A 27506-nucleotide genomic window follows, 5' to 3' on the forward strand; every position below is an offset into this window, starting at 1 on the left:
GCAGAACTACAAAGGATGAGTTTGCAATTGAGTGTGGGGCTTAAAGGATCCTTGTTAGCCCAAATTAAAATATAGTTAATGCCCCGAGATAAGATATTTGAGGCACAACAAAGGCATATAAAAGTAGAGAAGGCTATGGACAAGGCAAATCAAGGGGTTAAACCTTTTTTCAAATGTTAAATGATGAACTAGTTGCCATGGAAAGATGAATTTACTTGCCAGAAGATAAGGCCCTTAAGGAAGAAATATTGAGAGGCTTATAAATCAAGACTTACGGTGCATCCTAGAAGTACTAAAATATTTCAAGACTTGAAGGAATTCTACTGATGGCTTAATATGAAGAGGAAAATAATAGAGTATCTAGCAAGATATGGGTTTTTTCAACAAATAAAGGTGGAACATCAAAAACTCGCTGGAAAACCTTTGGTGATTCCAGAGTGGAAATGAGAGAATATCACTAAGAATTTTGTGTCTAGATTACCCAAAGAAAAGAAAAGTAGTGATGTCATCTAGGTAATTATGGATAGGCTGACTAAGACTGCTTTGTTTTTACTGGTAAAGATGATGGATTCAATGGATAAACTAGCACGACTTTATGTAAATGAAGTAATAAGATTGCATGTGGTGTCGATGTTAATAGTGTTAGACCGAAATCCAAGGTTCACTTCAAAGTTGTAGCCAAGTCTAAAGTGAGCTTTGAGGACTAATTTGGATCAAAGTATTGCATTTCACCCATAAATAGATGGATAGTTAAAAAGAAATATACAAATCTCAAAGATCTTTTAAGAGCTTGTGTATTAGAATTCAGGGGTAATTGGGAGGATCTTTTGCCGCTGGTAGAATTCACATATAACAATAGTTATCAAGCTATTATAGAAATGAATCCATATAAAGCTTTGTATGACAAGAAGTGTCGGACTCCATTGTGTTAGGAAGAAGTTAGCGATAAGAAGTTGATTAGGCCTGAATTAGTGCAGATTGATACTAACAAAGTAAGAGTGATTAAGGAAAGAATGAAAGCTGCAAAACATAGACAAAAAAGTTATGCTGACAATCAAATGAGGCTATTGAAATTTCAACTTGGGGATAAGGTGTTCTTAAAGGTAGCACATTGAAAATTTTTTAGTTATTGTGGTATGAAAGGGAAGTTATCTCTAAGATATATTAGGCCATTTGAAGTTGTTGAAAGGATAGGACTTGTAGCTTATAAATTGACACTACCGCCATATTTATCTAAAACACGATATTTTTCATGTGTCCTTGCTATATAAGGTGGAGGTGGACCCAAATCAGGTGTTGCCACAAATTCCTTTATAAGTCAAGGAAGATTTGACCCTTGAAGTCAAACCAGTAAAGATCCTAGACTTCAGTAAAAAGGATCTAAGAAACAAGGTAGTACCGATAATGAAAGTATTATAGAGAAGAAACTTGGGAAAAGGAATCGAAAATGAAGAATAAGCATCCAGGATTATTTTTAGACTCAGGTATGAAATTTCAAATTTTAAAGATGAAATTTATTTATTAGAAGAGGAGAATGTAAAGATTTATAAAATAAATAAATAAAAATATATTGGAGGCATCTGGTAATGTATCTAGACTTGAATAAGGTTGACCCTTAAAATAAATCGAGATGGGATAACTAATAGGACAAAAAAAACACTTAAAATTAAACAAAACAAATATTATAGTAATTTTAACTATTACTACACCATATAAAAGGCCATTTGGCTTCCCTTAGAAGCCAAAGGCAGCCGACCATTCTAGCTGAAATGGGAGGAAGAGAACTAATTTGTTTGCAAGAAATTGTCATAAACTCCATAAAAATTCATGATCAAAAGGAGTAAAGGGGTGTGATGGTAGATTTAAGAGAATTGAGTACACAAAATTGAGGGAATTAAGCTAGGAGAAGGAAGAAAATTAAGGGAAAACTTAGGGAGAATGAAAGGAAGGGAAAAATCATAAAATTCTTCTCATTTTTATTCTTTAAACCTTCATAGTATAAGGTAATGATCCTTATCTTGGAGAAATCCATACATATTGTACATGCTTAGTGTTTGAATGTATTGTTTTGGTGTGGGGAAGTTAGGAGTTTGAACAAATTCTTGTTTCAATTGCTAAATTGATATTAGAATAATGATGATGAGTATTGAGGGATGTTGGATAAAGTTATAATTGTATAAATTATGAAAACTATTTACCAATATTGAAGAACTAAGTGCCAGCCTAGGGTTCATAAAAAGGGGGGAATTAATTTTCCAAATTGCTTAGTTATAAGGTGAGAAAGATTAAGTTAATGTCATAATTATGATTTGATGCAAAATTTGAAAGGAAAACAACAAGAGATTTATTGTTTTTCCTCAGCTAAGTGTCGGTCAAAAGCCATTGAAAAAAAATTGAAAAAATTAAATGGGTTGATTTTAAATGCTTAGTTATTACGTTGTTAAATTACACATGTCAAAAATGAGAATATGATTTTGGGATCTTATGGAAAGGTTAGGTTAAAATTCGGTTCGTAACACAAGGAATAAATGCCATTAGGTGGAAGAAATTGAAAAATGTGTTATATAAGACTAAAAGTAAATATTAAAGGTCATAATGTGATATTTTGATTGTTACAGACGATATTGCTCTAGTGAGACCTCAGGGTGCTGGAGGGTCAGGATTGGTGCGTCAAACAACTAGATTTATTTTAGTTTAACAAGGAAATAAGAGAAAGAACTAAATGGTTTATTGTTTGAAAAATTATGGTGTATATTGTAGAAATTATGAATAAATTTATCAATAAGCTAATTTATTGTTTATGGTTTGTTGAGAAAAGAAAAGGATATAAAGAGAAATGATGAATATGAACTTGATTAGTCATTCCAAGGATTTGGAGGCTTATGAAGTCAAGAAGGTATTATTCACATTGGCATTTACCTTTGTGATAGGAAGGAATTATGCGTTTGAATGGATTTGATTAGCCTACCGGATTATAAAAGGCTAATTATATCAATAGGATGATGTTGATATCGACATTAAAGAAGGATTTGATTAGCCTTATAGATTTTAGAGGCTAATAATATTAACATTACTAAGTGTTATGTTATCTTTCAGATTATGAAAGCTAAGAATATTAATAAGATTATGTTAATATAAATACTTTTACGACTTGATTAGCCATTTCAGGTTATGGAGGCTAATGATGCTAGTAGAGTTATGCTGGTATCGACATTACCAAAATATTGGAAGTTATTTGATATTAGAATGATCGATATCAACATAATTTGGAAATAAATGAGTCCTAATATCCTAGTATGGTTATCGGTAGTGATTGAGTTAATTTGATTGAAAATATGGACTTTCAACTACAAAAATTAATGTATGCCTAAAGAGATGAATTAAAGGAAGTAGTTATAAGAAAAAGATAATGTATTATTTTTCTTAGTTATTAGGATTAAACATGTTCTTTGCTATTGTAACTTGAATATATATGTTTAATTTACAGGTACATCATAATCCCAACATGAGTAATAAGTAAGTTCGAGATATATCTATTTTGTGATAATTAGTTAGACTTTTATTAATATAAAAGTGGATGTAAACATAAACTAATGTTCATATATTAACACTTTTGGAATGCTATGTGTATATAGAATGTTGAATGTTATTAACTTATTTTTCAACCATTTTGAGACTTCAGTTTAAGGATTTTAAATATATTTTTTCAATACAATTTCTATGTTAGTGTTCATCAAATCATTACTAGGATTGTATTTTTTTTCAATGGTGCTAGATTCATTTAGGAAAGAAAAAAAACTCTTATTTGCCTTACTTTCTTAGCTCATTTTCTAACTTTGAAGTTCTGTTCATTTTGCGAATGAATTCTATACGAAATGAAATTTCTATAATTATATAAAAATAAATCAAAGGGTGATGATGAATGTTGTTATTGTGTCGTGCATTGAATTTATGGGATCCATGATAATTGGATCATTGTGAGGATACCAAAATAACCCTAGTCTAAATGCATGTTTTTTTTTACAAGAATGACAAAATGATCATTACACTTTAGTGGTGAGTAAGAGAATGTGAAAGGGGTTATAATGATTCTTCCTTCTATTTTAGTTGTTTTTTAACTAGATGCACCGTATTTAGTGTTGGAGTCCAATAAATCAAGGGAATGCAGTTACACTACAAGTACTATTTATTTATTCAAGTAATGTCACAATAGTTTTTGAAATTAATTTTTACTTAGTTGTTATATAATTAAAAAAATATATTTATATGAAAGAAAACAATGTAAATTATTTTAAAAATATGTTTTAGTAGATGAATTTTTTTCTTATTTATGTATTCTTTTAAACAAAATACTTATTATTAGCAGCAAGTTTTTTGAATAAAAAGTAAAGACAGTTAAATTATTATTTTTTAAAAAAACTTCAATAACCTAGAATAAATAGAAAAAAAAAATATTGTTTCAATCTAACTCTATTTCTTTACTAATGCAGTTCTCTTTTTTTCTAATAAAATTACATTTTAAATAAAAACTTATCATGATTTAAAAACATAGTTTCAATAAAAAAAATCATGCCTCAATGTTTTTTACGTAATCAAAGAAAAAAAGAATAATCAATATGAGAAAATCATATTAAAAAATAACAAAACAATAATTTTAAGGCCAAGCCTAGGCGCGCTGGAACCTTCTTTCTCTCATTTCATCTGTTTAATAGGATGGACGACTCATTATGTTTACACACATTGAATTCTAAAAAATATGCAAGGAGAAGAAAATCTCACCATATAAATATCAAAAACATCATATTAAAGGGTGAAATTGAATGAAAATAAAGTTCGATAACTAAAATAAAAAAAATAACATTGTTCGTTGAAAAGTACTGTCCATAGTGAACAATGAAATAAATATTTATTTTAGTTTTTCTATTTAATATAATATATAATGTGTAATGTGTAGTTCTCAATAAGATATAAAAGTCCTTTCTAACTCTCCTTTTCATAGATTGTGTGGCTTGTTTCTAGATGTTGCAGGTGTGTCATTCCTTAGGTCTTATTTTTTTTTTTTTCGGTTTTATATCTTCTGTGTATGTTAAGAAATTATCGATAATTTGAGTTTTGGACTTTATGACAATTGCAGGCACATGTTAAATAATTCCTCAAGTCTACTTTGTGAAAATATATCTATCTTATCCCTATCTTTTCAAGCGGTTTTAGGCACATTTATAACAATCAAGTCCTACGTTGCTTTGTAACTTTTGCTTAAACTTATAAATAGGAGTAGTTTTAATTCCCGCAATCCGCTGCGGATATGGATTTGAGGATCTAATTTGAAAAAAAAAATATAAGACAATACTATTCAAAAGTTTTTTTCAAAAGAATTCTAAGCAGTGTTTTTTAACTATAAAAAACAAGGGTATGTTGAGGAGTACTCTTTGACAGTGTTATTAAACCCGATCCAATGAGTAAACTTTGAAGTCTCTTGACCTGATTTCTTGCCTACCAGAACTTCAAATCAAACAATGTGAGAGTTGTCGTGATGTAATTCAGTTGATTTGACGAATCTAAAAACAACTAGAACAATCGGTAAAAATATGGTTGACTAAAAACAAAATTCAGGGTAATATTTATTTTTTAGTATTGAGACGATGACACATTGGATCACGTCAATTAACCTTTGTTAACCATAAATTTCACGACCTAAGTTATGGACATGACCATAATACGTTAACCTGGTTGGCCAGTTGTCTCATTCTTTTCCCTTTCTTTTTTGTCTCCCTGACAAGGTCTTCATTGGACTTGGATGAGATAAAATATGGGACTAAATTGAAGAGTTAATATAAAATGAGGGACTAAATTGAGCAAAAAAGGATAAAAAAATGTCTAACGTGTGTTATAAATGCACCGACATGTGAGAATTTCCACAACGTGACCTAGTTAATTTAAAGGGATCAAAGGCAACCAGGACCACTAGTAAAAATATGGAATGACTTTAAAAATGCATTTCAAAATGACATCTTTTTTTTAAATATTGATTTTTTCCTACTCAACCCGAGTTAACCGCTAAATCTATGAATCGTATCTTGGATGCAATCACAATGTGCTAACTCGATGAGCTTGTTGTCTCTTTCTTTTCCCTTCTCTTTTTCTCTCTTTGATTGAGCCTTCATTGGACTTTAGTGGGATGAAACGTGAGACTAATGGTTCATCTAGGAACGCGGTTGAAATCGTGTTCCCTCAAATTTCAATTTTTTTTTAAATTTTTTTTTATTTTTCAGATCGTTTTGATGTGCTGATCTCAAAAATAATTTTTAAAAAATAAAAAAAATCATTTTGATGCATTTCTAAGCGAAAAAACACTTTGAACCACAATCGGTACCACAATCCCAAACAGACCCTAAATTAAAGAGTTATTAGAAAATCAAGTACTAAACTAAAAGAAGAGGACTTGAGCTCTAGTAAGATGAGATTTTGAGCTCATTGAAGAGTTATTATAAAATTAAATATTAAATTGAATGAAGAGGATAAAAAAATATATGCAAGCATGTGGTAGGAGTTGTTGCATCAAGGAAAGGCGTGTAACTTCCTTCAAGCTCCAAAAGTGGTCTTTCTTAGTATCATTGGAATCATCTTGGCAGTGGCCTCCTCCCAAAGCGACGTGTGTCGACTATAGAGTTTTGATGTGGCTTTGATGATTAATTTTTCTTTTTCTTTCTTTTCCACCATCTTTTATCTCTTATCCTCTCAAATTTAACGTCATATCTTTGATCTTCCCTTCATAAAGGAAAATGGCTACCCTTTTATCATAATTTTTAATTGTAGTCCCTTAAATTTTAATATTTTAAAAAATATAAAACCCAAATAATCTTTCATAAAATCAATTGCACATCTAATTATGGGATGTTTTTCGGACTATGCAAAAAACATGCATTGAGCTTATTGAAACAATCCGTCAAGATCAAGTTGTAATAAAATCAACATAGAAGAATTAAATAGAAAAAACCTTATAATTAAAAAACAATGACCTTGTACGAATCCAATATTGAATGAGGCCCTTCAACCAATTGAAATAGTGGATTGCCTACCCCCTTTAATTTTTCATAATTGTGTTTATATGGAACATGTCCCTCCCATTGCTTAAGCTTTCGCTATGCATGGTGTAACATCTTTCTCTACCCATTGAAGAAATGTGTTATGGATTCCATAAAAAAAAAAAAGAATGTTATTATTAATATATTAATGGTTAAATAAATAAATTAAATATAAGTATCCAAATTATATATGTTTTTATGTTAAGCAAATGGTGATAAATTAACTTGTTCTTTTTCTTTTTTATTTTTTTTGAAAATAAAAGTATTTTTACGTTAATTTATATATAATTAAGATTATTTTTTAAAAAAGCTTTTAAAGCACACGATCATTATTAGTATAATACAGTTCGAAAAGGATAATAAATTTTATTAAATGATGATTCTAAAGTTTAAACTCGTAAGAAAGAAAGAAAGAAAGAAAGAAAGAAAAATAATAATCACAGAAGCTTGCTGGAGTGGGTAGACAGACTACGGGGAGAGAAGAGTAATAGAAAACAAGACATCACTTAGCTAGCTTGCACGCCACTAATCATGGCCACAACGCTGGTGACGTGTTGTGAGGCTCCATGCTTATCGCCAAGTGGGCTTATCTCTCCATCTGACGCTGCAGCATCACGGAGTGGAGTTGCCATCAACCTTTATTGCACGCAGCAGTCATCAGGAAAGACATATCACCCATTTGAAATTCCATACCTAATCTTAAACCAACAACCCAATTTTGAGTTTTTTTTTTAACATAGTATTTTTTTTTTGATGAAACAGAACAGTTGAACAATTATTTAAAAAATTAACATACTTAAATAAATAGTAAACATATGCAACTTATATTAAATTAAAAATTAGATTTTTTTTTTCATTCTTCTCACCCCTCTCACCACTAGTCAAAATCTCTCTCTTCATTACTAAAAGCAACCCTAACAACCCTAAAACACTCATATCTGTCTCCTCATATCAAAATCCGTGGCAGTCAAGTTTTCTCTCTCTACCAATAATGGTGTTAGATTTTTTCACCAAACCAGCCATCACCAGTTACCCTCTCCACTCACATTTCATTTCTAGAGGTATATTAAACACTTCTCCTCAATTAATTTGAAGTAATTTATATTTAATTTATGTTAATTTGATTTTATTGAATGTTAGGGATTTGAATTAGAAATTAGGTTAATTAGATGTAATTGAAGTTGTAAATTAGATATAATTATGTTATCTTTTTAATTATCAGTTATTTTAGGTAGGTGTTGATTGTGAATAATTAAAAACTATGTGTTTGAAATGCTAGTGTTGATTTAAGTTAAATTATGAATTATCTTATTATAGTGATCGTGTGAAATTTTATAATTTTTTAACAAGAAGTTGATGGCAGAATAAACTACCCCTAAATATCTCTTTTAAAGATGTAGGATGTGCTATGTACAACATACAAGTAGCATATAATATATGTGAGTCGTAGAATATCTAAAACTCTCTAAGTTATAGTAGATTTTTAATTATTTTCCCTCGTATTTTACTTTACAAATTAATTTTTTAAAATGTGATATCTTACCAAAATACTCTACAATTTACAACCGAGTGGGCGCGTAAATCATGATGAGCATCTACCCTTATCTGAAATTGTAGGAATAATAATTGAACTGTCATTATCACCACTATATTTATTTTCTTTTTTGCCCCTTCTCAGTTTTCAATTCATTAAATGTTTCAGAACTTCACATGTATATTGTCTGTTGAAAAATGCAAATCTACAACATCAATGGATATGAATGAAAGTTCATATTCGGATTTCCAATGCATGCAGTCCATTATTCTACTTTTGGTTACACTAATAGCCTACGTCTCCCTCTCCCTCTCCCTCTCCCTCTCCCCATATCAAATTAATAGCTAGTTAAGAACAGGCAGCCATATGCCTTGTCTACGAGTCTTATTCAAATAGTATTCATATATTATGTTTAATTATGATACATGATCAAGCAGGCAAGACAACAGCTGGAACCGGAACCCATCTTCGTTTTTCAGCTCGTTCACTTCATAGTGGGATTAGTTTGTCTCCCATATTTAGTACAGTGCTGACCTTGTAACGATATCGATGAGCACAAAGCAGAAAATAAAACCAATTGACAACCCCCATTCCTGCCAAAAGGAAGTAGAAGTAATCCAAATTCCCAGCATTTAGATCATTTGTCAGCCAGTCTGGATGGTGTCTCGTTCCAGTAACCTTATGAACAATGCTGCCCACCATGGTACTAAGGTAACTTGCACCAGCAAATGAGCAGAAGAAAAGAGAGTTGCCGAGGCTTCTCATGTGATCAGGAAACTGCTTGTTGTAAAATTCAATTTGTCCAGTGCCAACGAATGCCTCGCATAACCCCATTACCACAAGTTGTGGAGCTAGCCAAAAGACTGACATGGGTGCAGCCTCTGGGTGTGAAATTGCTGCCGCCCTTCTCTCCCTCTCCACCAATCCAGCTACTACCATTGATAGAACAGAGAATACATTCCCAATTCCAATTCTTTGGAGAATTGTGATTCCACCTTCATGTTTTGTAACTTTTCGAATGGCTGGCACTAGGACTCTGTCATAGAATGGGAGCCATATTCCTATTGTTATCATCGACACGACGACGATGGAACTAGCTGGGATTTGGAATTTTTCTCCAAGGTGTCTGTCCATTTTCAAGGCTTGAGACACAGTAAATGTTCCTTGTTGTATCATTGAAGTCAAGCTAACAATACTAGAAGCCCATATTGGACCTATTTTTATCAGGCATTTTACCTCTTCAACCTGTTGGACACTGCACAATCTCCATTGCTTCGCACACGAACCATCTGGCTTGAGGTCAGTTTCTTTCTCTATCATTGCAGCCTTGTTCAAAAACCTAAAAGATTAAAATTATTAATTTTCAAATTTAATCAGTACTCTAAGCAAACAACATTAATCATTTGACAAACCATATGGACAAACAAATAAATAAATTCAACAACGTTTCTAGACAGCATGGACTAGCTGACTCATGATCACTACTCTGTGAGCATATGCGCAGTGCTATGAGGATGATGGTCTTGGATGGCATTTAGTGCCATCATTGACAAGCACTTCTGAAAGGCGACCCCACTATTAAAAATCCACCACCATTTCTAGCTACTCTCTAGAATCAGCTGCTACATGTGTTTGTATGCGTAATTTATAATATATAGTAGCTGATCCACTCAATGCAATAAATATTTCAATGTGAAAACTTTATGATATAACCAATAAGAATATGGTCTAGCAGTATTGAGTTACATTACAAGTCTAAATCGCATATTAGTATAGTATATGAATAGCATCTTCATTATACCACTGATCAATTCATCAACAAATCCGAATACAATTTCGCTAACCTATAAAAATAAAGTCTTGTTATTTATAATGAAAAAGATTATGATATGTTTAGATTATTTTAAGGACTATTTAGAAGTGTGGTTACGGTTGATTTTCAAAATGTTTTTTATTTAGAAATGTATCAAAATAATATTTTTTTTTAATTTTTAAAAATTATTTTTGAAATCAGCATGTTAAAATAATTTAAAAACATAAAAATATATTAATTTAAAATTAAAAAATTAAAAAAAATTAATTTTTTTAAAATATTTTTAAAACACAAAAACAAATAAAATTGAGAAATCAGTGTACTGTGTGCAGAAAAAAAGTCACCATCGTTTGTAGCTTCTACAGCTAATATTTACTATTCATGTTAAGAAAATCTCCAAGGATGCAGGCACCTCACCTGATCTGATTGGTAAGAGGGAGCTTTGACAATATTGTTAAATGATCTTTAATTGGAGGATCATAAAAGATCCCATCAACCTGCTCTCCATCACAATTGTCAGGAAGCTTAAGCCTGCGCTTTTTATAAGCAGAAACAAAAACCTGTGCAATGCCAGAGAAAACACTTCCTTCTGGCTTTACATGCACATAAATCCTTGTTCCAATGAAGAAGAGTATGATGGAGCAGAGCATAAGCACAGTAGGTATTCCAAAACCCAAAACCCAGCTAACAGAGTCTTGAACATATACCACTGCGGTTAAAGTGATCAACATCACCACCGTGAAGGTTGTATAATACCAATTGTAGTAGCTGCTAATCCCTTTTATCCCTTCTTCAGTTGTAGGGTCAAACTGATCAACACCAAACGGAATGCTGCATGGCCTAATCCCACCTGTTCCGATAGATAGGAACCCTAAGCCAAGCAACAGAACACCCAATTGCATGCTGGTGGGACTTTCACAGTTCCCATAAGACTGCTGCTTTCCTTCAGGCTCGCATTTTTGAGGGTGAAGATAAGGCACCCATGCCGTCGAAGTCACTGTCACCATTCCCTAGCCAGCCCATTTCGACAAACATTAAAATGTGTATATTACTAAATCTTGCTGTTTATTTTTATGTACGTAGACATAACACACAGGGTCGGAACCAGGGGAGGCGGCCAGGGGCTGGGCCCTGCAAAATATTTTATTGTTTTGTATTTTTAGTGTTTAAATATGGGATAATATAATATATTTTTATTTTAAATAGATAAATTTTCTAATAATAAATTATATCAGCCCTTCCTCTTATATAATTTCAGTTTCGCCCTAATAACACATGATATGGAAACATACAGTGGATCAATTAATTATAAATTATAGAGTCACAAATAATTTATTTTCTTGAAACCCAACATTGGAAATTAAATTAAATTAAATTATCTCCAGCTCTGGATACATTGCTTAACCAAATAATATTTTCAGTCAGGAATTATTATTGTTTTGAGGAGCTTTTTTTAGGTTTATCTCTTGGTTTATGCAGCTCGTACGTTATATTATTTTTGTAGTTTGATTAGAGCTGCGGGAAAGTGGGCAAAACTTGCCTGTCGACATTTGCGGAGTTGATTATAATCAATAATTACATATATTTGATCTATGTGTTTTTAAACCCATTAATTCATAATTAATTTAATCATTTTATATTTTTTTTCAACTTATTCTTAAGAGATAGAAAAAGAAAGAATAAGTAGATGATATGGGATATTTGGAAAGATTGGTGGGAATTAAATTCTTTTTCATAATCTACATGAACTAAATTATGATCAGTAATTCATTAATTCTTCATTTGTGATCTTGACATTTCTAAATTACTCATAGTTTCCCCAGTCAAGTTTTGCTTATTTTCGTTAAAAAATAATAGTTAAAAAATAACGAGGACTTAATCATTTTAATTAAAGTCCTGATTTCCTTAATTAATTCCTGTAAAAAGAAAATCTAGAGATTTTTATTCTTATGAATATATTTTACTATTTCTCAATATCATACGTCATTGTAAATATTGGTATATATTTTAATGTACAAAAGGTGTTTTCATAGAGTATAGAGTAATCAAACAACGTTAGAGACTAAATATTTTTAAAGGAGGTCATTATCATGAAAACAAGCCTAAACCATAGATAAGGCGGTACATAATTCCCCTAAAAGGTATATTTTCTTTGAAGAAAAAAAATCCAGGAATTTATACATGAAACTGTATATTTCCTTTTCATTGGTAATGGTAGAAATCAAAACAGCACACAGACAGATGTATCGATGCAAAAGCCAAAAGAGAAAATTAATCTTAATCTTACAGTAGGAAGAAATTACTGTATGAACAGAGAGGAGTGTAAAATGGTCGGAGAAATGTACCAGGAAAGCTGCACAGGATGCAAAAGCAATGGTCTTAAACCTGCCCACATAGGCATCAGAGATAAATGCACCAACCAACGGTGCGAAATTAGTTACACCAGACCAGATGTTTATGATGTTTGCAGCAGTCACCTGCTCCAAGTGAAAGACTCTCATCAAATACACCATGAAGTTGGCTAACAAGCCAAAAGTAGCCAGCCTCTCAAAAGTCTCATTTCCTGCAAAAACACAGTGATATATATCAGCAGGATTCTCTTTGCTAAAAGACAAGTCTTCTGTAACAAATTATTATGAAAGTAGTTTCGTTCTGCGTGTCAAAAAGACACAGATGATGGTCAGTCAGATCGGTGGAGAATTAATAACCTAAGATAAAAGGCATGGCTCTCCATCCTCCGGGCTTCTTCTGCTCAGTTTCTGCAAGGTTGCCGTGCTTCTGCTCCGGTGATGATGGTTTTTGGAAGCATTTTATGGAGCAATATAGCCTGTATGAGCTTGTGCCCTTCTTTTCATCTTCAGCCATCCTCTTATCCTATATTCTAGTCCTCAAGTTCAGACTACAACTTGCTCTTCCTGAAGAGGACCAAGATCACCTATATATAAACACACACACGCACGCACGCACGCACCCCGAGGGGGTATATGGTATCGAGCATAGATATAAATGAGAAAAGACATGATGATTGTATGGATGACGAAACGAGGGCCAAAGGTGACTGCATATAGTCCTTGTGAAAACGACATGGACGTGTCCTATGATTCGGCCTTGCCCTTGTATTGTTACTACCCCCTCATGGCAAGAGCAAAACAAAACGCAAACGGCTCTCTCCTTCTCATCTAGGACCTCCCCTTTGCTTTGTGGCCAGTGGAGAAAAGTAGTGGAAGAAAAGTATTTTCCACATTATTTCAACCATGATAGCAGCATCTCTACCAATACCAGTATGGATATTCCAATCATATATACACAACAAAAATAATAAATTTAAATTTTTAAAAAAAAATTAAAAATTTTGTTAAATATGTTTAAAATTGTTTAGAATTTATATGAAAATTACATAAAAATTATTTTTTTTTTCAGTTTTAAATATTTGTTTTTAAACTGGGTTGTCGCAAACCACAAGTCATCTAAGTATTCAGTCTCTAATGATAATCTAAACGAACCACCCATAAAAAATCTCCTAAAACCTTGTATGAGAGAGAGAGATTGTATATATTAGAGTGCTAGCTCTTTTTTTATGTTTTAGGTGTTTACACATTGTATTTTTCTCATTCTTTTCTTAGAAAATAAGAGGCATAACGTTTTATTTATAAGAAAATCGAAAAACACTATAAATAACAAAATATCACATATATTATTTTAGGATAATTTTATAATTTTATTAAATTTTTTAGGTCTAAAATTGTAATCCCATATATTAATTAGATTCTAGTCTTTAATTTCTGAAATTAATTTACAATCAAGTCACACTTTGATTAATCATCTCATTTTAATTTCTAACCAATGGTTCTTATGTATGTGATCCATTAGGTTCTCTAATAAGTTGATTCAAATATAAATCATAATCCTAAATAAAATAAAATTAAATAAATTCAATAATATTTTATTATTAATTCAATAATTGATTGATTTGTGTTTAAAAATCAAGTACAATTTTTAGTAATTTGTTACAATTCTTTAAATATTAAAAAAGTCATAGTTTTTCAATATAGTTATTATCTATTAATCATAAATATTTCAATTTATAGCGTCTATATTGATAAATACTTGTCTATTTTGAAGATCAAGGACGTATATTTGCTTAACCATCCAATTTATACATTATTTTATTAATAATAAATATATTCTATATAAATAAAATCAATACTACGTGGCAACAATTGCAATCATTTCATTTTGGTTTCAAATATTTGTCACCAGCAAAAAAAAAAAAAAAAAAAAAGCTTTTGACTGACGATCCAATGAGCACATGGGCAACCTTAATTATACAAGAAACAAAGATTTTTATATACGAAAAACAAAGACAAGGATAGCTTGAACTGGCCACCGTTGCAATATGGAAAGGTTGACTTGGACACTTTGAAAATATCTATTGGGGGATTCGGATCCACAGCCTCCTGCTCCTTAGGAGTGAGGTTCTTACCACTTGGCCTCGAAGGGCCTTGGTCGAAATTTAACATATATGTTTTCATGATTCTGTAATTTAGTCCTGTTGTTTTGAAAATCATAGATTAATCATTTGGCCACAGTTGACTGTAATTTTAAAAAAAAATTCTAAATTATCCTTTTCAAATGCAACTTTAATTTTATCTACAGTAGGCGAGATGGTTGGAAGAACCAATAGAAGGACTAAATTGCAAGAGAATATAAAAACCTAGGACCTTATATTAGGTTTTTGAAAACAAAGGATTAACTAATTATATTACTAAGAACTCATGGATCAAATAATAATTTACTTTTTAAATATAGTTTTGGTTTTTTGAAAATATCGATAAAAAATGTTATATGGCATTGTATTAAAAAAAAATGAGTTATAATTTAAATAGTTGTTATATACCAGGTAATTTTTAGTTGTACGGTTTCTTTATATGTTGACAATAGGGTAAGTATTAACATGCTCATTGGCCATCCTCAGGAGATGTATGACTGTTGAATTGATCGCTGGTCTTCTTTTAGATATTTATCGCCAATTATTTTTCTTTTAAGAGTAAAACTCACCTTAATTCCAGTTTTTTCTTCTTTTTTTGGTGTATAAGTAGTTCCAGTTTCTTTAATGTCATAATTTATTTCCTTCTATTGCTTGATCCTGCAGCCCTTCGCTCTTGGTGTTAAGAAGTTAATTTATTTTGAAATTTTGAAATCTCACACGGCTGGATTCATTACCTATAAAAATTCAAAGTTTTTTTATATGAATATCTGAACTAACTTGCATGTGTTTTAATTAATTTTATAGGTTTTAAAATTAACAATTATATAAATTTTTAATAATTCTGAGATTTATAAAATTAAAATTGATAATTTTTAAAAAATAAAATTTAAAATCTAGAAAAATTTGATTCTATCTTCAAGAAACTCGAAGAAGATGGATCCGTAACCGTTACTAATTCATTGACTCATTGAAGCAAGAGGGGTAAAATTACAATAATTCCCTTCAAGTGTTGTTAAATTACAATGACCATCCAAAACTTTGATGATTTGACAAAAATCTCCTTCATGTTTTACAAAGCTCTTCTTTTATATCCAAAATGCCTTAAACATTTCAATACCATCCCCGTAAAAAAGGGATTTCTGTAATACCTTCGAACTTTCAAATGGTGTCTACAATATTACAACATTTCGAGGGGGTCATTACATTTTACAAAAGCAGGAAGTACAGAGTCTTCAAAAGCATTACAGGCACTACTACATTACAGGAAAAGAACTAACAGGTTGTCCTGAAAAAGAAATCCTGGCAGACGCGTCTACTGTGCTTTTAACATTTCCTAACCTTCAGTGAAAGAATGAATGAGAAACAAACGAAAAGAAAAAAGAAGCATGATGTCTCACTCGATCAATACGTTTACAAGAGAGAGTGGAGAGGAAAAGCAAAACAAAAACAATCTGCTGGGGGGGGGTATATCCTTCACTGTCTTGTGTCCATCATTGCATGCCTTGTGTTTTTTTTATGTGATAATGAGTAGATTATTCTCGTATCCGTTGTTGTGAACAATAGGGCGTAGGGGATCAAGCCTCCACTCACCATCAACAATGAACTTGATCTGTACCACAAGGTTAAGTGTTGAGATATAATCTGTTTAGGGGACATGATTATGCAAGCTGGCAAAAATGATTTACCTCGTATCTGCCTGGATACAATTTCAGATACAAAGAAAAGATGCCCACACTAGACTTTTCCATCCTTCTCTGCAAAATAGCGATGCAAGTTTCACTCTTGTCTGAAATGATCTCACAGAGGACATGTTTATTCAGGCGAAGAAAACGCAATAATGTGACAGCAGAAATATAACAGCATGCCGTTGCATTATTTATATATAAAGCAAACAGATAACTTGCATTGGTCTGGATCTGGTTGCTGATGCAACAACATATAAAAATGCAGGTAAATAACAGAAATGGAAAAAACTTAAAATTAAAATTGGGCTGTAACAATAGCAACACAGATATATGCAGCCTTGACAACTCCCAACCCATAATTCTCAAAACCATGGGAAATAATTGTCTCCGAATCTCTTGTTTCATACTAGGAAGAAATGCATGATGCAGAACGATCACAAGGATCAATAAATCTAGACATCACCGCAGAATAGAGACCAAATCCATACTTCCATGGAAAGCAACCTTTTTATCAGAGCCAACACTCTGGATAAACAACAGCCTTTTCTATTCCACCAGGCCCAACTAGTATGAATAAAGCCTGTCTGTGTTGCCCAGCATGCTTCATCCACATACACAAGACAGTGCAGCCCACAAGTTGCCAGACAACCAAGTAGCTCCCATGTCCCAACATTCCATGAGGCTTTAGGCTTTTGACATTACGTCTCTCAATATGAGTAGCAAACTTAAAAATGGTATTTCGCCTCAACAAACCAAAAGGTACAAAAACAAATATGAGCCAACACATTTGATGACTGCAAAGCATCACCTTGCTATAATTTAGACAAGCCAGTATTATTTATTCTACGTTTCTGAAAAATCAATTTAGATGGGATCAAACCTGGGTGGCCCAACCATCAAATGACCCTGCTAGGAACACCTCTGAAGCAGAACTAGGCCAAACTATACAAGCAGTGCGAAGAAGTTGCAAGGCTCTACAAGCGTCGTCGATCCTTTTCTGTTTCTCTTCCACTACCTTTTGTGCATCACTGTTTAAATACAGATATGGCACAAATGGAAAAGAAAATTAGAGCTATGTACCATTTATTTTCCCACTAGGCTATGTGCCATTAGATGAAGAGAACTGAGCATACATTATCGCAAGTGCAATTTTGCCTTCTGACACTGCTATTTTTGCCCTTGTTGACCGCAATTTATCCTGGGCATTCATTATCTCATTTTCCTGGAACTCCCAAGCATCAGAAAGCTTCAGCAGATCATCAGAGGCTCTTCCATTATCCTGGTGAAGAGTATAAAACATGATCTGAAAGAATTCAAGATATGCTTTGGACAAGTTTCTAAAGAAACTACATGCACAATTGAATCTACATGAATTGAGAAAATAAAACAAAGAAAAAATGAAGATTGTGAATCTGCGTTTACTTTCATTTTTTGAAAGAAATTAAAATTTATCCTAGTAAACACTCCTTTAAATTAAATACCAAAAACACAAAAGATGAGAAAGCTTTTCTATGGCCAGTATAGGTCATGAAATTCATTTATCATCTAGAATTTGATTAACCCAGTTAGCTAATACCTTTTAGTCCAACTATTTCTTGCACCAGAGAGAAAAGGGTGAGAGAGAGCGGGAGAGAGAGAGATTGATGACAAAACAAAATAAATCTCACACAAGAGTTACTCTATTCAGGAAAGAAACGACATAGAGGTGGTGTCAAGTTTTTCATTATCTCCTTTCCTTGGTCGTTCTTCCTAAAAAGCAAGTGGAACATGCATTGCCTTACTTACCAAATAAGGTGCAAGTAAAAGCCAGACAAAGTTCATGCACGGTATCAACTTATATTGATTCATGACTTTGTAACAAGCAATAAACAGGTATAAGCTGAGTTCCACATTGAATTCCATTTGTTTCTTATATACAAAAAAAGAATAAAGAGAGAAGGATTCATAAAATCTAGTTTTTAACATTTGTGTTCATCAAGGGCATAGTTTAGGTACCACTTTCTGTGATTCACTTTCACCAGTGTTTGACTTTAACGATTGCAGCACAGAGGAAAGCTCTAACTCCAGGTCATGTAGGCGACTTCGTACTTGATTCTGATTAATCCCTCCATCATAGCAGTTTTCTTTCCTTCTGCTGACAGTTTCACTAGCACCCTCCCTTGTTTCAATTATCTCGTCCCCTAAAAAACTCTCCTCACCTCCTGTACCAGTTCTATTAGAGCTAAGTTCTTCAGCTGTACATTGACAAACAGAGAGAAGTCAGCAGATCCAAAATGTAATGCAGTCAAACCTCCTGAACACCAGCTCACGGAATACCTTCAAATTGCAAGTCTGAAAACGCTGCCCTCTTAATGCTCCAAGTTCTCCACGTGTCTGGATTTAGCGAATTTCCAGAACCATCAATATTTGAGAAAGATCTGCTATGATCAAGGCCGCCTCCCAAATCACTGAGTGCGCTACTCTTGGGGTTCAATAATCCAGGTGAATTGTTACCATTGAGGCCAGCACCTGTCTTTGACAATGGAAAAAAAAAAGGAGTACAAGTTAGGTTTATAAGGAATGTCCAACTATTAAATCATTTTCATACCAAAAGACTTGTATATAAACATATGCTCATATATGTTTAAAATTATAATTGAAGTGGTGGAAATAAAGATATCTTTATTAGCTAAATAGTATTATATTAAATAGTCGCTAATGAACTAAACACATCTACAATAGCAAGTAATCTGTACATGGCTGAGTTATCAGACGTGGAACTTAAGAGCAATATTGGTTACTGATTTAAATTATAAAAAAAAAAACTTACCCCATTCTTCGTGGTTTTAGGGAGCAAATCATGGTTAACATTGCTACTTTGGACACGAGTAGTGCTTTCAATTTCTTTTAAAGCAAACCCCAAATTCATATTCCTTTCTTTCTCTAATCGATACAGTATACCCCCAATCCCAGCATCATCCTCGGTCGCTGTATCTCTGAGAGAACAGAATAGATTGATCAAAAACTACCCATGATATTTACAAATAGATGATAAAATAGCAAGCTTAAAAAACTACCCATGGGAATTTGGCATGGAAACAGTTATTGAAAGTCATGGATATCTGTTAGTTTTATTTTGATTCTGGATAAGTGGTTTACCAATTTACACACTGAAATGTGGAAGAAGAAAAGAAAGGAAAAGGAAAAGAAAAGGAAAAAAAACAGCAAAGCATTACTATTTTGCAACGAGCAAACAAGGGTAAAATGACAAAATTGAGACCTTTCAGCTACATGTTGCAGTCATGCTCGTTATCCTAGACTACTAACTGATAAAAATATTGTATGTGTTACAAGAAACCTACTTTCAGGGCTTAGAGGTCTTTTCTTTTCGTTTCTTTTCTTTTTCTGGGAAATTGGAAGTGAAGCTTTGAGACTCAGTACCTAACTCACAAGCAAAAGGATAAGAGTATCCATTCATACAACCAACAAGCTCTCTCTTACCCTTCTTTTCTTTTAGGCTGTATAATTCAATGTAACACCATAAGAAACAACAATTGCAACGAAAAACAAGAGTGGTTAACGAAAATTAGAAGCCTCACTGTGATCTACCAGAGGACGAGCAAGGAACCTGAGAGCTTTGCTCTTCATTACGCTCTAAAGCCTTGTCTTGAATTCCAGCAGCACCACATTCTTTATTATCCGTTAAAGAAGAATACCAATCTATAACATCTACGTCGTCAACATTATCATCGAAATCCCAACCCAAAGCGAGCCACCCTCCTTCCTTCAAGATAGCCTCAACAAGATCCATTCTTCCTGCATCAATCAACTGTTTCTTGCTTGGAAACATCTCTGGATTTTTTGAACTATTCATGAACTCCAAAATCTCAGTCTCCAATGCAATATTGCCCTCACTACTTTCCCAATCCCTTGTATTACACCTCCTTACAAATCCACCACCACAACCCCAACAGCTGTTTTTCAACTCAAAAAATCCACTACCACTCGTCCCCTTCACTGCAAGAAAGCGTAACTCTTGGTTTCTTGTTTTTCCTTTTCTGCTAAGATTTTGAATATTAGAAGCAGAAGTGTTGGGGGGAAATATTTGAGGGATCAAATTTATGAAGCAATTAGGCGCGTGGGTGATAGAGAGCATGGTTCAGGCATTTCGTCGAACAATTGGAGCGCAAGCGAAGAGAAAAACAAAACAAGGACAGAAAGTGAATTGTAAGACCAAGCAACGAACAATACCCACTTGAAAGTGTCACACGCATATAATTTAAATATGAATAACTTGTAAGAAGTAGTCCTTGTAGTTTACTGAAACTAATTGATTAACCCCTATAGTATTAAAAATAATTAAATGATCCCTTGACCAGCATTGACCACCCACAAATTAGAATTTTCTTACTTTTTTCTATTTATCTTATCCTTTAATTTTTCTATTTTACAATTTAAATTTTTAAATATCTATTTTTTAAAATGAAAAAGAATAATTTAAACTGATGATTTTCAGTTCATTCGGTTAATTAATGTAAGAAAAGGGTTCAAACCGACCATTTGCTCACAGTGATATGCCTTTCCCCCTAACATATTAAACTCATTTATATTACACAGAGTAGTCAGCTCTAATGCAGGTGGTGGTGCCCTGGGAGAGGATGTTCTAGAGGAATCCTATGAATCTATTCTTAATCAACGGCTTGCAGAATTAGACGATGAAAGGGCTGAGCTTATATTACTGATGAACCTTTCAAATTAACTACCACGTGATCTCCTACAGCCGCAGCATCAAGTGATTTTCTCAAGAAAGCAAAAAAATAAGTCTCCTTCCTTAGAAAATAGTAAGCAATAGATAGGTTCCGCGCTCCACTACATGCATGGATAAACTTTTTTCAATGCTAAAAAAAAATATTGAAATGGCGGTAATTTAAAAAAAAAATTTATAAAGTTGAACCTAATAATCTAATATCAAAGATAAAAAAAAAAAACACACTTCAAAAAATACAACATAAAAAAAAAAGCACGAATCAACTCAAAGTAACTTGACGAACTAACAACCTGCGATATGAGATCAGGATAAAAAAAAGAATTTCAAAATGATGACCTAATAAAAAAAATTCAAAGTCCAATAAAAACAATTAAAAAAACCTTGAGTCAATTCGAGTTAACTTACCAACTCATTCTTGAAATAACCAAATAGTAAGAAAAGTGAAAAAATAACAAAGCTCAATGACAAATAATTTAATGCAAAATGATGAAATTGAAAAAAAAATCATAAGAAATCAAGGGAAAAAAATTTGAGTCAATTCAGGTTAACTTGACTAACTCTTCACATATGACATAAGACCGAAATTAAAAAAAAAAGGCCAACCTCCAAAAAAAGAGCCTAGCAAAAAAGGCTCAAGATAGATAAGTAAAACATTGTAAACGAAAATACTAGCTCACTTGGGTTAGTTTGACCAATCCGCTCTCGAGATAACAATAAAAAGAGAAGTGAGAAAATGAGAAAACTTAAAGGCAAATAATTTAATGCAGAATGATGAAATTGAAAATAAATAAAGTCATAAGAAATTGAGGAAAAAAACCAAGTCAACTTGCAAAAAAGACCTAAGTTAAATAAAAAAATATTGAGTAAGAAAAATCAAGCTAACCAAGTTAATTTGATTAACCCGCACTCGTTGTACTCGGGATAACTCAACAGAAAAAAGTAAAAAAATCACATAGTTCAAAAATCAATAATTTAACACCAAAATATGAAATTGTTAAAAAATCAATTTCATAAAAAAAAACTGAGGAAAAGAAATATGAGACAACCATGGTAAACTTGACTTATCCATTACTTGAGATATGAAATCGTGATAAAAATATAGAAAAACAATGAAGCTAAGGATTTAATAACCAAATCTCAAATGATGAATTTGAAAAAAAAATCAATTTTCAATAAACTATTGGCATGTTGGAAGGCAACCACGAAAAAATAATAAAGTAAAATATTCAACTGTAAAACAATTTAAAACCCATACAATGCAAAACAAATATAGTATAAAAAAATGAAATAAAATAATTAGAGGATAAATTGAAAAACAAAAAAACAAAACTAAGAAAAGGATACAAAAATGTTATTGGAAGAATGAAGACCAAAATTGGATAAAGAACCAAATGAAATTAAATGTTGAGGGATTGAATTGAAAAAAAAAAGATAAATCAAGAAAAAAGATAAGAATATAGCAATAAAAAGAATGGGGACCAAGAATAAATTAAAGAAAATACAATAAAATCAAAGGGGATTAAATTACAAAAAAAAATCAAGAAAAATATAAAGCATAAAAATAGAGCAATTAAAAGTAGAGAGCCAAATCGGATAAAAAAATCAAATTGAATAAAATATCCAAGAATGAAATTGAAAACAAAATCTAAATTTTTTTTTTAAAAAACCACAATTGCTTCACACATCATGGTAGAATTTGTTTTATATATAAATTTACATGTTGAAAGTCTAGGTTTTCGTTTTTAAGATTTGATAGTTGTTTTGTTCTTAACTCCCTAGATTCATATGAAAACTAAAGATTTACAAGATTTTTCTTGTTTTGTATCCGGATATTGTTCTTTATTTATTTTATTTTTTTTCTGATTAATGTGGGTGTCTGAGTCAGTTTATGCGCACTTCGACTAATCTTACGAGCTCTGAAGTTAACGACCATGTAAGCCTCTAATGGCCATTATATTAGCAATCACATGGTTCGAATATGAAATCATAAGGGAAGCAAACTCTTTAATCCTAAACTCTTACCACTAGACCACCTACTAGATGATTAATTGTTCTTTATTCTTACTATAACCTTCTTATGTGTAACATTTACTTGGTTATATATATATATATATATATATATATATATATATATATATATATATATATTAGGGTTCTCGAGCTTTATTTGCGTCCTTGACATGTATCCAAAATGCTGTTCATGTGATTTCACTGGATCTATAAAGTAAGTTGATGGTTCTGAACATTTGATGTCCTAAAGTTTATGCAATTTTTGGAAAAATCAAATGTTTCTCGTGATTCAGCAGCGCCTGCTTCGCTTGTCTTGAGAGGAGGAGACACTTGACTTGCTGTCCTCTCCTATTAATAATAATAATAATAATAATAATAAAAGAGGGTTTTCTCAGTTGGGAAATATATTAGCAAGAGAAAAGGGAGGACGATTATAAAATTATCAAGGTAAACAGCTTTAAAGGATAAATGTTGCATGATTCTTAGCTTCGGGGGGGCCATCCGAATCTCCCTTTTCAGATATCTCTTGTTTTTTTTCTCTCCTTCTTACTTAATGCTTTGTTTATATAACTCTTGCTCAGGCCGTACGAGTTTTTTCAACTTAAAAAATAAAGAATGTCAACGAAAAAGAATTTGAGGACCGAGCTAATTTAAATAATATTATTAAAAAATATAACAGTAATAAATAAGCAGATAACAAAAAAAATGTTTAAAAGTACTCTAATATTTCAGTTAATCAGGATTATTAAACAATTCAATAATAAAAAGTAAAATTAAAAAAAACAAATAAGACAACAAAAAAAAAACCTTAATTAGATCAGGTTAATTCTTAAACTTTGCAATCATATAAATAAAATTAAGATAATATTATAGAGAAAAAAACAATAAAAAATCTGAATATCAATTCCTAATAAATCAAATGAGAACATGATAACTCTAAAAAAACAATAAGAAAAAAATGAAGCTCAATATCTAACAAATAAAATGTTGAAAGATGAAAATTACAAAAAAAATATAATTTAAAAAGATAAAAAAAAAAAAACCTTAATTTGAGCCCAACCAAGTCAAGATGCAAAATCTATTACCCATTTGTGATACCAAGGTGAGCGTGTTTGAAAGAAAATTGAATACTATCATGAAGCTTAATTATTAAACAACTTAATATTGAAGGGAAAAAAAGAAATTTATTTTAAAAAAGTAATTAAAAAAACATAAGTTAACCTGAGTTAACCTATAAACCCTGTAACCATAAAAATCGAGAAACCTTTGAATCAGGTTCAATTAAGAGGTTTAATTTCTAACTAATTTAATTTTGAATGATGAGATGGCGAGAAGAATATCAATTTAGAAAACTTGTCAAAGAAAAAAATATAGCAATTAAAAAAATAAAGATCAAATTTTATAAAAAAAAACCGTAAAGATTGAAATTGTAAGAAAAAATAATCAGGATGACTCAATAGAAAGGAAATGAAAAAAAGTACGAAGATCAATTTTCAATAAATCAAATAGAAAATGATAAAATTGAAATAACTTAATTTTAAAAAAGATCCCAAAAAAATCAATTTGCATTAACACTTGAAAACTTGTGACTTTGATCATGAAACCAATGACCTCAATACTAAACCCACTATTAACCTCATAACAACAGGGAAAAAAATCTTAGTTAACTTATAAACCGGTGATCATGAGCAAAGAATTGAGATAACTCAATAAAAGAAAAGAAAAAAAAAAGAAAAGAAAAAGGTAGAAAGACCAATTTCAAATAAACTAAATATTGAAGGAAGAATAAAAATAAATCAATTTTTTTTTAAAAAAAAGTCATCTACATTAACTTTTGAAACAAAGACCATGGTCATGAACCTGAGACTGATTCTATAGAAAGCAAATCATAAAAAATAAAGCAAATCTCTAAAAAATGGGTAAAAAACCATTAACTTTTAAAAAGAAAAAAAAAACAAGTCAACTTGGGCAAACCTTATAAATCTGGTCTAATCTTTAAAACTCATAACTTGTGAAATCCTTGAACCAAGTTTAATTAAGAAGCTTAATTCTCAATCAATTTAATTTTAAAGGATGAATCTATGAATTTTTTTTAAAAAAAAACTTGTTAAAGAAAAAAGAAATAAATAAAAAGAATGAGGATCAAATTTGAAAAGAAAAAAAAACCATGGAGAATGAAATTGAAAAACAAAATTAAAAAAATGATCCTAAATAAAATAAATAGCAATCAAAAGAATGTGGACTAAATTTAAAAGATAAAAATAAATAAAAGGGTGTGAAATTGAAAAATATTTATAATTTTATAGCTTATTAAAAATAAAAAAAATAGTAATCAAAAGAACGAGGATCAGATCTAAAAGATTAAAAATTAAAAAGCGGGTGAAATTGAAAATAATTTGTAATCTAATGACTTATTCAAAATAAAAAAAAATAGCAATAAAAAAAATAGAAACCAAGTGTGAAGAAGAAATAAATTATAGGGCTAGTCTTATTTTTTAAAAGAGTTGGTGCAAAATTTGAATGTGTAGATAGAATAAAAAAAGGGTTGTTGAAGCCATACTTAATGCGTGTTAGGGACACGCACCACATTATTATGTTGAGTTGTAAAAAATAATTCAAAAATAACTAATTTAACCATATTCGAGATAAAATAACCAATTTAACCTTATATAATTTATAAAAAATAATTATATCATAATGAAAAATCATCTTGTCTCCAATATCTAATTTAAAACTTTTATTATTGATTAGTACTTGAAAGTGCATTTTTATCAAGGTTTTATATCATCATTTTGCACTTGAAGTATCAATAACTCCTTAACTAAAGCATGTTTTATAATAACATATCTAATTATATAAGATACCTTTAATTTATGGTAAATGTTCATCTCAAATTCAGGCCTATCATATAAATGAAAGAATTGATTGATGAGTTGAAGTACTGAAATTGAAAGGACAAAGAGATGGCCAAACTTAGAAAATAGATGCTGGTGCAGTCCAAACTGGAACACTGTTCGGTAATTGGGTCATATCTGGAGCTGTAGATCTTGGATTTAGGTCAATTTTATATGGATGGAAAGATAAGAAATAGGCCTACAACTTTCATGTGGAGCCCAAGATTTAAAAAGGCCATTTTCAAGTCCAAATGGTAGCAACAACGAAGAAGTCCGAATCTGTCCTGCAGCCCAAACACTGTTCAGTGTTCAGCCCATATCTCGAGTTCTAGAAGTTCAATGATCTCAAAGTTTTACCCTGGAAAGATGAGACAATTTCCTAGAACTTTCATGATTTAAGTTTGTTCAAATTATGACGTCATAAATGACGTTTTTGACAGACAAGAAGATAAGAATTGTCACCAAGTCAAGATATGGTCACTCACTCATCAATTAGTCAACAAATCAATAGTTTCAAATTTTGGCCTATAAAAGGAGGCATTTGCCATGTATTTAGGCATCTTGGTGTTCAGATCAAGATCATGCTCTTGCTTTCTCTCTTTGTATTGCTTATGTTTTGCTTTCATTAATATCAAGTTTATGCCTTTCATTTCCTTTCCTTTACTTAGTTAACTTCTTTCTCATTTATGTTCTTATCTTGTTTATTCATGTTTCTTTCTTTCATTATGTCTAGCTAGGTTAATTATGTCAAGGTGAAAAGGGTACGCTAATGGTGTAAGAAGAAGTATAATATAAACTTAACATGAACCTTAATGTTGGATACTAACATGCTATATATTTGTTATCTTGTTCACTTTTAATACTTTGCTTGTTAAATGGTTAATCAGATTTATGTTGTATAACACTTGGTACAACAAATACTTGGCACTTTCATAGCCCATATTGTATGGTATAACCGACACCTGAGCTATGAAAGGAACTTGATTTGTTGTTAACATAAGTTATAATCATGAATGCCTGACAACATTTACAAGTATTAGCATTATTCGAATAAGATAACTAATGTAATCATGTTAACAATTTATAATCTGATTGGAACCTCTTTTGTGTGTGGTTTCTAATTGAATAATAAGAGTTTATACTATACTTGTTTGAAGTACCATTAGTGGATCCTCTAACCTTGACATTTGTTGTTATCATTGTTTAATCCTTACGTTAATCTTCTATCTAAAAGTTCTCATCAACTTCT

At 31.3% G+C, this 27506-nt stretch overlaps 2 protein-coding genes across 4 annotated transcripts; both read right to left on the reverse strand.

The window, feature by feature from the left end:
* Positions 1 to 8967: 8967 nt before the first annotated feature.
* On the reverse strand, positions 8968 to 13384 carry LOC133696387 (protein NRT1/ PTR FAMILY 2.13). Its single transcript, XM_062118568.1, has 4 exons — positions 13141 to 13384; positions 12778 to 12995; positions 10850 to 11442; positions 8968 to 9958 (listed from the first exon to the last, which is right to left on the reverse strand). The coding sequence occupies exons 1-4, from the start codon at positions 13295 to 13297 to the stop codon at positions 9109 to 9111; spliced, it is 1818 nt and encodes a 605-aa protein (XP_061974552.1). The 5' UTR covers positions 13298 to 13384; the 3' UTR covers positions 8968 to 9108.
* A 2638-nt stretch (positions 13385 to 16022) lies between these two features.
* On the reverse strand, positions 16023 to 20845 carry LOC133696307 (protein PTST homolog 2, chloroplastic-like). Of its 3 annotated transcripts, none has more exons than XM_062118466.1 (8): positions 20185 to 20845; positions 19416 to 19581; positions 18923 to 19118; positions 18602 to 18840; positions 17740 to 17909; positions 17487 to 17634; positions 16607 to 16707; positions 16023 to 16530 (listed from the first exon to the last, which is right to left on the reverse strand). In XM_062118466.1, the coding sequence occupies exons 1-7, from the start codon at positions 20739 to 20741 to the stop codon at positions 16630 to 16632; spliced, it is 1554 nt and encodes a 517-aa protein (XP_061974450.1). In that variant the 5' UTR covers positions 20742 to 20845; the 3' UTR covers positions 16023 to 16530; positions 16607 to 16629. The 3 variants fall into 3 exon arrangements, with proteins under 3 accessions (XP_061974450.1, XP_061974449.1, XP_061974448.1); XM_062118465.1 differs by having other exon boundaries at positions 16607 to 16675; positions 17740 to 17885; positions 20185 to 20843; XM_062118464.1 differs by having other exon boundaries at positions 16607 to 16675; positions 20185 to 20843.
* Positions 20846 to 27506: the final 6661 nt, after the last annotated feature.

Source organism: Populus nigra, chromosome 6 (genome assembly GCF_951802175.1).
Source record: "Populus nigra chromosome 6, ddPopNigr1.1, whole genome shotgun sequence".
Classification (NCBI taxonomy): Eukaryota; Viridiplantae; Streptophyta; class Magnoliopsida; order Malpighiales; family Salicaceae; genus Populus; species Populus nigra.